At 38.2% G+C, this 12,121-nt stretch overlaps 1 protein-coding gene across 2 annotated transcripts in view; it reads right to left on the minus strand.

The window, feature by feature from the left end:
- The window catches only part of apbb1ip.L (amyloid beta (A4) precursor protein-binding, family B, member 1 interacting protein L homeolog), a 72,693-nt gene that overhangs the window by 42,119 nt on the left and 18,453 nt on the right, over window positions 1–12,121 (minus strand). For both annotated transcript variants that reach the window (XM_041565849.1, XM_018267238.2), the window contains exon 2: window positions 1,421–1,480. In XM_041565849.1, coding sequence (XP_041421783.1) covers window positions 1,421–1,480 — 60 coding nt within the window. The remainder of the gene's footprint in view (window positions 1–1,420; window positions 1,481–12,121) is intronic.

Below are 12,121 nucleotides of genomic sequence, written 5' to 3' on the forward strand. Positions count from 1 at the left end.
AGGGCATGGTTAAGGAGGTTAGAAGGGGTACTTTTGGGAGGGGAAAGAAGTGGAGCAAAAGGAAGCGTCAGGAGAATATGTAGAGAGGATAAGATGGAATGCTGGGTTATAGGGGAATAATAAATTCCCAGGTTCAAATGGTTTCTGAACTGGGAAATGAGCCCAGAATGATTGTATAGCATCTTTAATTTTATGTAAATTCCATGTACCAAAAACATTTTTTGTTATTTTAAAACTTTTTGGGAACCTTGAGCATATTCTCTCTACAATTTTCTGCCTTACAATGTATATTATTAACATGCAAAGGACCTAAATTATACGTGTTCATATACTACATGGCCAAAAGTATCTAGACACCAGCCTGTCCAACGTCACCTTCCTAAACCAAGAGAATTAATATGAAGCTGGTTCTGCTCTGCTACACGATGAGCAGGATATCCCAATGTCTTTCCTGTAGGACCATTGGCTGGATATTAGGGATCTGACCACATGTGAATAGCCAGATCTACCCTGCAGGTCCTGGGAAGTGCATGGAGTGAAGGCCACTGCAACTGAAGACCCCAATACACTCACTGCAGTGTGTAACTGGTTTACCCCAATTTCAAATTTTGTCAAACAGTTGTGATGTGATCACACCAGGGCAACCACCAATACATGGAGCTAAAACTACATGAAAAGCTGTTTCATGACCAGTAATGAAACATGTTGTGTGCGGGGAATCCAAGTAGTTTATTCTTCCAACTCAACTGGATTTTTGAACGAAGGATCCAAGCACAAAAATCAAAATAATCATGGATTTGGTGTAGGGGATCTGGTAGCCACGGACAGCCAAGTTTTATGGACTTAATAAAATGCAGTTTGCTCCTATGTCCATGTAGATCTTCTACATTTAAATAACTTTATTCGATATCAACCCAGCTGTAAGTATACATTTTAAAAGAAAATGTTTCATGCAAGAAATGGACTGATTGAATCATTTCCAGTGGCAATTCCGAGGAACGAGTGCTGAAACTAATAGTTTTTCAACACAAGCATTCCCGCTGCATCGAATGTGATTTTCTCATGGTTACTAAAGGGAACAAAACACACTGACATTATTTTGGATGGAGCCTTGAAAAGAACTGGAAGAACTTGAGAGTCATTTCCTTTGTTACATGGAGGTGCAGCTGTTCTGTACTGTAAATTGCTATGATGTCACTCTGTCTGTTCCTCAGGCAATCTGGAAAGGATGCCAAACAGACTGAACTGATTCTTTGTTTCCCCTTTGAAACCACTTATAGTCAATATTTATCCAGTCCGGAACGTTTCAGTGTGGAGCTGGGTAGCAATGTGGAGTTTAGTAAAGACGATGAATTTAGGAGAATAAAATAGAGTTATCGCTTCTTCACAAAATATTTTTTTACTGAGCGCTCAGTCTCACCTGTGTTAGAAGGTCCATTTCTCCCAGCAAATTGCTGAACATTTCATCTATATCGTCCATCTGCAAAGAGAAAATGGGATGGTTTGGTCAAAGCTTGGTGCAGTTTTATGTGTTCATGGGAAAAAGAGATCCTCCTAAGGGAGATTTTGCTACAAGATTTTTTGAGTTCCCTTCTCCAAATAAATTGTAGAATTTGATTCAGTTCATCCACACACGTAATACATGGAATAGTATGATGTCACAGAGATAGCCGCCCTATAGAATGGTTATTGGATTTCTAGGAAATCTCAATGAGCCTCTCACCATTTTCTGTATATAAATATATATTAGGGAAATGTGTTGATCTCACAGATCTGAGCTACATGGGATATAGGGAGAATGTTTCCCTTTATTCTCTGTGGGAAGCAGTGACAGGGAAAGGCCAATTGCTTATCAAAACTGCATTTTGCAAACTGCACATAATAAGTAAATATTCCTTTAGCTGTTGGTATAGTATTTTGGGAAAAGTTAGATAACGGATATGCCTATTTGTCTTTTAAAAGCTGGGCAGTTTTGCAGCAGTGCGGTAACCCTGATTGATTAGTAAATTGCAGTTAGCCAAACAAAGCTACCTGCTGATTGGTTGCTGTTGGTTATTGTATTATCACCTGCACTGGAGTAACTATAGAGGAAGCAGACCCCAATTGCGGGCTCAATGCATGCTGGGCCCCTCTGAAAAATTTGGGGCATGAGGTTAGAGTTGCCACCATCTGGCCCTATGCAGGTTGGGCAGAGGGTGGGACCAGTGATGTCAGGGACAGACATATGACGTTTCAGGGGGGTGCCAGTGACATCTACAGGAGGGGTTATTATGTGCCATTCACCGACTGGTTGATCACGGCGCAATTCACTTTAAAGCCCTGTCCGGATTTCCAAATAAAGTCTGGACAGGGCTTTAAAGTGAATGACGCTTCCAAAAATCGGGGTGTCTGGGTGAAAGAGTCTCCGATCCCCAAGATTAGATGTATGATAAAAAATGTGCAAAGACTATTTAGGAAAATGAGTCATAAAGCCTTTGTCCCTGTTTAAATTGAAATTGTCATGAAGACCAAAATATGACTTGTTGTGGTAATGATGAAGAAAACATTTGTTTTTTTTGTTTGGCCGTAGATCATCATCATCATCATCAACTTTATCATAAACATTATCTTTATCTTCTAGAGCTTTTTACTCAGGTATGGTAAAACATTCTACAGCATAAATATAGCATTCTAGCTTGCACTATTGCAGCAAATCTATTGGCAATAAAATGCCTCTGTAGCTTTCCTTCTCCTTTAAGAAGTAAATGTACTATACAGTATGTATGTATATAGTAACTTTCCTCTTCTCAGCTGGGTCCTACCCCATTGGAGCTAGAAAACAACTTTTTTGCAAAATGAAAGAAACTATAATGCTAAGGAACTTTTCAATAAACATTCACTAATGATTTCCAATGTCTTGAAGATATTTGTAAATGTCAAATTGAAAGCCAGGTTTGTATTTTTCTTCTGTTGAAGGCAATTCTTCCCCAAGTCTGTTAATCAGCTGCCTGGGTGGATTTTAATGAATGCTCGTGGAAGCTAAGTCTCCCCAAACCAATACCTATGAATTTCACTACAACCAAAAGAATGGAGGTGTTGGACATGAAAGTTGGAACTCCATATACAGCCATGTGTTCTGGTATTATTATATATGGTTGTGCGATGTATGAAATTTACACTATATTTAGCTCATCATGCATTCTGGGTAAAGATACTGGGGCTCATTTATCAACACTGGGCAAATTTGCCCATGGGCAGTTACCTATAGCAACCAATCAGTGATTACCATTTTGAAGCCAGCTGCAAGTAGAACATTGAATGCAGCAATCTGATTGGTTGCCATGGGTTACTGCCCATGGGCAAAATTTGCCCAGTGTTGATAAATGACCCCCATTATATGTATATGAAACCGGCACTGCAAGTTGCACCTCAAAGGGGGCTTGAATCTAAAAGTCTTAAATCCCGTGCTCTATTATTTAAAAACAGGGTTGTATCATGTATGTGTTTCTGTCCATGGTATGAATACTAAAGCACATGCACTGTGATTTTTATACTGCTATTTGTTTGCATTTAGAAAGAACAAGCTGTCAGTCAAGCGAAGCCAAGGGGAAGTAAAAGTACAAATGCAACACATTAAATGCGGGGGGTGCGAGTCAGCAGATTGAGGAGAGGATAGGAAGGAAGGTGTGGCAGACCCACAAACTGTCTCTCACATAGAGAAACATTATTTATGATGACAGTAGGACCACTGCTCCATCATGTTAAAATAAATATAGTAAATGGAAAGAAAATGTGGCTTTGCTCATCGAAAGATGAAGTTTTACTATTTGACTAAAGTTAATATTCCTGTTGCTAAATGGAGTTGTCACAGTGTATCAGTTATACAAGAACTGGCCTCTGTGTAGCTGAAATGCCAGGAACTATTTTGTATCCCAGTTCAGGCCTGGCTCGGAGGAATGTAGTCCTGGGGCCCACAAATTGAAGTTGCAACCTAGCTATAGATCCTATAACGCCTTGAAATGGTCAGACTGGCCCATCAGGATACTTGCTGAAGAGGGACCCACCACAGAGGTTGGAGCCGTGTCTGCATCAAGCAGGTTTGTGAGGCAGTGGGTGCAGCAAGGCAGGGGTGAGGGATATTATCAGGCTTGTCAGGGGCAGTTTGGGGCCCTTGAGGTCAGGTGTTCCGGTGGGCTGCAAATTTTACACTGATCCTTGAACAGGACTATTTGCACCATGTACACATTTGAGGGTATACCCAGCCCTGTATCTCTAAGCCCAATACTTTAATCTATGTAAATAAGTGGGGCTCATTTATTAACACTGGGCAAATTTGCTCCTGGGCAGTAACCCATAGCAACCAATCAGTGATTAGCTTTTTTCAGGTAGCTGCAGGTTGAACACCGAAAGCAATCATCTGATTGGTAGTCATGGGTTACTGCCCAGGTGCAAGTTTTTCCAGTTTTTATAAATGTCCCCCCACTGATTTCCTATTTTTAAACAGTTTTACAGAGATTAAGGTGCTTTAGGCTGTTAATAGCAGGCTTGTAACTGAACATCTCTCAGAGAGTCAGCACTAGGGTTTACTACCTATACAATGCCATACAAGTGCATACAGTTAGTGTGGTCGACATTTTTACCTTCAAAGAGAACGTATGAGATAAAAGCCTGGTATTAGCAGTCTAAAACTGTCTGTAGCTGCTCATACCTCAGAAACCACTAAAATAGAACAATTATGTTAATTGCAAAAGTGCTCAGGGCACCACTCTGAATAGGCTGAATCAGTTCACTTTTTGGCAATATAGCTCTTGGTTCAACATGAGTGCAATGAATAGAGCTTGTGCTGAACATACTTTTTGCTTATTGTTTTAACCAGGAAACATCGATTGTTTTTTGTTATTTTTTAAGATAAGCATGGCCAAGAATGAAACTGAAGCTACTCCATGTTCGGTCCTTGGGAAGTAGATAATAAGATTTCCAGGATAAAAACCCCCTTCTTTTCCTTTGTTGTGACTGTTTTGGGATCCATCTCAAAAATCTCAAAACACTCAAAACAAAGGGAAAGGAGGGGGTTGTATACTGGGAATATAATTATCTACCTCCCAAGGAGCAAACATGGAGAGGCTTCAATTTCCCTGTTTGTATTGTTTAGCTGAAGAAATAACAAATACCATTGATTTTCTATGATTAAAGAGATACGGACACCAGAAAATAACCTTTTTTTTAATATCCATCATAACATTGTCTTTGCATACTATTTAGAATTTTGCCATAAAAGTATTTGCCAGATGCTTTTACATTACCTTTCTTACCCCCCATGTTCCTGTATGAGGGGGCTGCCATATTTGTGCGTTAGTATTAGAATCTCTAACTCACAGGTTAAGAAGGGACAGGTTGGCAAAAAAGCCAGATTTAGGACCTTCAAGTAACGATTATTACAAAAGCAGAACTATCAGTGAAAAACAATCAACATGACCTATAGGTCTTATAGGGGCAGATTTATCAAGGGTCGAATTTCGAAGTTAATAATACTTCGAAATTCGACCTTCAAATTGGAATACTTTGACTTCGAATATCGAAGTTGAAGTTTTTTTCATAGAATTTGAGTATCCTGCGGTCGAAGTAAAATTCGTTAGATCAAACGATTAAATCCTTCGAATTCAGCGATCGATTGAACGATTTTATTTCGACTTCCAAAAATTTAGAAAAATGCTCTAGAAGGTCCCCATAGGCTAACAAACCACTTCGGCAGGTTTAATTTTGCGAAGTATTGAAATCGAAGTTTTTTTAAAGAGACAGTACTTCGATTATCGAATGGTCGAATATTCGAACTATTTCACTTCGAATCGAATTCGAAGTCGTAGTATCCTATTCGATGGTCGAAGTATCCAAAAAATTACTTCAAATTTAGATTTTTTTTACTTCGAAAATTCCCTCGAATTCCCTTCGACCCTTGATAAATCTGCCCCTTAATGTAGATCCGCATTATTCACTGAACTCATGTTGCACAAGGGGTTATACTGCCACGTTAAGGAGAAGCTCTTTGACATTAGGCAATTATTATTTCAAGCCGTCAGAGAATTAACACTTATTAATTTATTATTGTGTAGTGATAACTCTATGCAGATAATGGGGATATTTGATAATATCAAACCAATAAAAAATAAGGATTGGCGCAACAACCCATGGTTTAGGGTAAATAAACAGTTAACAAACTGAGAGTGACCCTTACAATATAGTGCTTGGGGAACTGATATTAAGTAACAATTTCAAGGAAAAGAAGGAAGAAGTGAAGTTAACCCTTACTTTCTGAAGACTCCAGCAAACTCCATTGCTTTGCTCATAAGAGTTATATTACTACTAATTGTAGGCAAATACAGCTGAATGGACAACTCATTTTCTACACTATGTAACAAAGTCATTATGCTGAATAGACAGGGATCAGTAAGTAAGAGTTTACAAAAACTTTTTTGTTGACAGCAGTGTCTGCTCCAGTGGATGTTACGACTTGAAGTGCCTCTTATGCAAATATTAGGGTAGTTAATCTGCATGTATTGTGTTGAAAGATGGGTGGAAACCAGGGGAACCCCATGAGAACACAGGAAGAAGAGCCAACGTACAGTGGTCTGGAGGGATTCAAACCAAGGGGTGCAGTGTTACATAGCAACATAGTAAAATAGTAAGTTAGGTTGAAAAAACAACACACGTCCGTCAAGTTCAACATTTTAAGTCTGTACATAACCTGCCTAACTGCTAGTTGATCCAAACGAAGGTTGAAAAACCCCATTTGAAGCCTCTCCAATTTCAATTCTTTCCTGACTCAAAGATGGCAATCGGACCAGTCCCTGGATCAACTTGTACTATGAGCTATTTCCCATAACCTTGTATTCCCTTACTTGCTAAAAAGCAATCCAACCCCTTCTTAAAGCTATCTAATGTATCAGCCAGTACAACTGATTCAGGGAGACAATTCCACATCTTCACGGCTCTCACTGTAAAAAAAACCCCTTCCGAATATTTAGACAGAGCCTCTTTTCTTCTAATCAGAATGGGTGCCCTCTTGTCAGCAGGAAAAATCTACTGGTAAATAAAGCATTAGAGATGTTATTGTACAATCCCCTTATATATTCATATATAGTTATCAAATCCTCCCTTATACGCCTCTTCTCCAGCGTGAACATCCCCAATTTGGCCAGTCTTTCTGAATTGCAGGTAAGCGATGCCATACATGTATGTTGAACTCTTTCTAATGACATTTTCCAGCCACTTATCATTCAGATATGTTCGGCACGACTGGACAAAACAGTCGCATGGTCATGTAAAAGTCAAATCAGAAGTCAAAAGGAATCTCCATGCAACAGTTCATCCTGCAACTGGCAAGTGTTTTGTGAGGAAAAAAGGGCTGATAATTTTGGTGCAACCTTGGAATCTCATAAAGGAAAGATGAAGGGGGTTATTTATCAAGGCCTGAATATCCGAACCTCAAATAATTCGTCGTTTTCACAGCAAAAAAAAAAAAAAACCTACGAATTTTTTCGAGATTTTATAAAGTCTAAAGGTCTAAAAACTCAGAATCCGAAACCCGGGCATCTAAAAGCGCTCGAGGTCCTGTATCAATCAATGGAGAAGGTCCCAGTGTCTGCGCTGATGTCCGTACCAATATCCGATGATTTCGGGGTTTTGGTGTAAAAAACATAGAAAACTCCAAAAACATTTAAGTTTTTGTAGAAAACTCTGAACAATTTGGAGAAAGCTCCGAAGTTTACCCGACCCTATTTTTTCTTCATAAACCAGGTCCATTCGGAAATTCGGAGTTGCTTGGATTTCTGTCTTAAAAAAATATATAAGATAAATTCGGACCTTGATAAATAACCCCTGAAAAGTTAATTCTAAATCTTGCCTTGCATTTTCCGGCCTTATTTATTACTCACACTATCACCTAATTCAGTACAGATTCTCTGTGTCATCTTAAGGGACCTGCTACACTAGGGTTGTCACTTGTCTGGATTTGACCCGCACAGCCCAGTTTTCAGAAGGGTTGCTTGGGTCAACACAGTCTATCCGGTTTTCCAAATAAAGAAAACCGGGCAGAATCGCTGATCGTCACGTCATAGCGATAGCCTTGTGATGTAGCACGCCCCGTCCGCAACATCCCTGACCTGCCCCTGTGATTTCACACAAAGGTGGCAACCCTATGCTACACCCAGGTGTAAAAGGAAGTGAGATCTAATATACAAATAAAATTATGCACATAGTATAATAAGTCTAGTAACAAAAGAGGATAGGTGACTTATGTGGGAATAAATGTCATTTTGAGCAACTTTTTGAATCATCGCCCTCGCCTTATAAATAACCCTGTAACCTTTTCTTTACTTAAAGAGGTGGTTTACCTTTAAGTTAACTTTTAATATCTTATAGAATGGTAATTTCTAACCAACTTTTTAATAGGTATTAATTTTTTATAGTTTTTTTAAAATTATTAATTAATTCTTCTTCTGACTTCCTTTTTCTTTCCAACTTCCAAATAGGGGGTCAGTGACCCCATCTAAAGAACAAATGCTCTGTAAGGCTGCACGTTTATTTTTATTGATACTTTTAATTACTTATCATTTTTATTCAGTCCATCTCCTATTCATTTTTCAGTCTCTTATTCAATGGTAATTTGGACCCTAGCAACCAGATTGCTGAAATTGTAAACTGGAGAGCTGCTGAATAAAAAGCTAAATAACTCACAAATAATTAACCACAAATAATAAAACATGAAAACCAATTGCAAATTGTCTCAGAACATCAGTCTCTACATCACACTAAGGGGCACATTTACTATGGGTCGAATATCGAGGGTTAATTAACCCTCAATATTCGACCATCGAAGTTAAATCCTTCAACTTCGAATATTAAAGTCGAAGGATTTACCGCAATTCATTAGATCGAACGATCAAAGGAAAAATCGTTCGATCGAACGATTAAATCCTTCGAATCTAACGATTCCAAGGATTTTAATCCATCGATCAAACGATTTTCATTCAATCACAAATTGCTAGGAAAGCCTATGGAGTCCTTCACCATGGGTTAAAATTGGTGCTCGGTAGGTTTTAGATGGCGAAGTAGGTGGTCGAAGTTTTTTTTTAAAGAGACAGTACTCCGACTATCGAATGGTCGAATAGTCGAACGATTTTAAGTTTGAATCGTTTGTTTCGAAGTCGTAGTCGAAGGTCGAAGTAGCCAATTCGATGGTCGAAGTAGCCAAAAAAATACTTCGAAATTCGAAGTATTTTTCCTTCTAATCCTTCACTCGAGCAAAGTAAATGTGCCCCTAAACGTTAATTTAAAGGTAAACAACCCCTTTAATGGTATTACTGGTCTTTAAAACATATAATATGAAGCACAATGACACACGGGTTGATTGGAGAAGGTTTTGTTATTTCACATATCAAGGATGGTGAAGACCAACCATAATACTGTCATCAGAATTACAACATTTTTGCAACTACCAGCTACAAATAAGCATCTGATTCATGCAAATCATTCATTTTAAGTTTTAAGGCTGCTGTTACTTTAGGACAGTGATCCCCAACCAGTAGCTCGTGAGCAACATGTTGCTCTCCAACCCCTTGGATGTTGCTCCCAGTGGCCTCAAAGCAGGTGTTTATTTTTGAATTCCAGGCTTGGATGCACATTTTGGCTGTATAAAAACCAGGTGTACTGCCAAAAAGAACCTCAATGTAGGTTGAAAATCCACATAGGGGTTACTAAATGGCCAATCACAGCACGTATTTGGCGCCCCAGGAACTTTTTTCATGCTAGTGTTGCTCCCCGACTCCTTTTACTTCTGAATTTTGCTCACTGGTTCAAAAGGTTGGGGATCCCTGCTTTAGGAAATAAACCTCATGTAATTGCTTTCCAAATCTTATATATTGAGACACAACATTAATATTTATAGAATTTGCCCATTAAGGGGAAAGACAGTTTAATGTTCCTGTTAACAAAGCTAAAGCCTCTCTGCAAAGGACTAAATCTGGGAACTTCCTGTTCTGACTCCCTAATTCTCAGGGCTGTATATTCTCATTTGATATATTTGAGTTGGCAGAAAATGCGACATTATTTGCAGAATAGAAAGTGCTTCGTTCTGCTGTTGAGGGAATACACTGTTGGGAGACTCACTAAATGCTTGAGCCTCAAACAATGATCGCCTGTATACCCCATAGCGGATCTATCAACATCAACAATCAAATTTCTATTTTTTCCACGAATCTCTAAAAATGCATGGTTTTATTAAGCGTTAGAACCACGAAAATACAAAAATTGGCCAGGTAAAAGTTGTCGAGCTCCTATAGACTTCAATAGAGGCTTTAGAGGTATTCATATTTTTTATGGTTTGTTTGGCATTATTTTCCATTCATAATTTTAAACTTTTAATACATTTCATGACATTTTCGATTTTAGAGAAAATTAGTTTAGTTGTGGTTAGTGATGGGCGAATCTATTCGCCAGGCGCAAATTCACGGCGAATTCCCGAGATACATTTGCAAAACCGCCAGCGAATTTGTGCTGGTGTCCAAAAAACAGAGGTCGGCGCTGTTTTGCGAATTTTTCGGTGTTTCACGAATTTCGCTGGAAATTCGCGAATTTTTCGCCGAAGCGAAACACCCCAAATTCACCCATCACTAGTTGTGGTTTGAAAAAGCTCTAAAACCTGTGAAAACCTGTCTAAAGACTGTGAGACTAAACACTCAGATAAATAGGCCTCTAAAATTTTTACATGGTTCCGGAAACTCAAATATATTTGAGATTTACTACTTAAATTAATTAAACCTGGATGAAAAAAAAAATCACCATCAAAAAGCTGGCAAGTATATTCAAACATGAAGCCATTTTTTTGATATTAACGTTTTTTCACTAATCGGCACCAATCAAGATTGAGTGATGACGTTTTTTAAATTTCAACATTTAGGGGGGGGGGTATTTACTAAACTGGAAATGTTCACATTTTTAATTAAAACAAAGTTGACCTAACTCGCATCCGTGAATTTACCTAATTTATCAAGAAAATCAGCTTGAAAAAGTCAGTGAGGGTCATTTATCAACACTGGGCAAATTTGCCCATGGGCAGTAACCCATGGCAACCAATCAGATTGCTGCTTTCATTGTTCTACTTGCAGCTGGCTTTAAAAAGCTAATCACTGATAGGTTGCTATAGGTAACTGCCCATGGGCAAATTTGCCCAGTGTTGATAAATGAGCCCCAGTGTGAGAAAAGTGTCGCCAATATCGTGCGACAATTCGAATCGTACAACTTTTTTTTTTAATTGAATCGTAAAATTTTTTTGATTTGTCAGCCGAAAGCCTTGACTTTTTTGGATTATCATATAAAAACCAGCGCAGATCATGATGTCAAGAATCATCTTCAAATTGTAAAAGGGACATCTGACATCTTTCCTTTTCTTCTAAAATAATAAAACAGTAGCTCGTACTTGATCCCAAATAAGATATAATTAATCCTGATTGGAAACAAAACCAGCCGATTGGGTTTTATTTAATATTTAAATGATTTTCTAGTTGAAAATCCAAATTACAGAAAGACCCCTTATCCAGAAAACCCCAGGCACTGAGCATTCTGTTTAACCGGTTCCAGACTTATATATAAATTTCATGTCCTTTTTGTATACTGTATCTGGTTACTGTACTTTTTTACACCAGTATTTGCTCATACAATTTAGGTATTAATTCTCCTTGTAGCTGTTCAATGTCTACTTGTGTCAAGCAGTTTCAAACTGATATAAACGTAACTTTCATTTCAGTGGTTTCCCCTCACCTTCCTATCTGGTATCAGTTCCCTGAATGAATTTCTGGTTTCAGTTTTCCGTTCAGTTCTTGCACGTCGTGAACCATCACATAACGGGTTTCTCCTGCTCATTTATTAAAGGAGTGTCTGACTTTTAGTATGTTATAGAATGGCCAATTCTAAGCAACTTATCAACTGGTCTTCATTATTTATTCTTTATTTTTATTATTTTATTTTTATTTCTTCTTTCACTTTCCAGCTTTCAAATTGAGGGTCACTGACCCCATCTAAAAAACAAATGCTCTGTAAGGCTACAAATGTATTGTTACTGCTACTTTTTATTACTCATCTTTCTATT

The sequence above is a fragment of the Xenopus laevis genome, chromosome 6L (genome assembly GCF_017654675.1).
Source record: "Xenopus laevis strain J_2021 chromosome 6L, Xenopus_laevis_v10.1, whole genome shotgun sequence".
NCBI lineage: Eukaryota > Metazoa > Chordata > Amphibia > Anura > Pipidae > Xenopus > Xenopus laevis.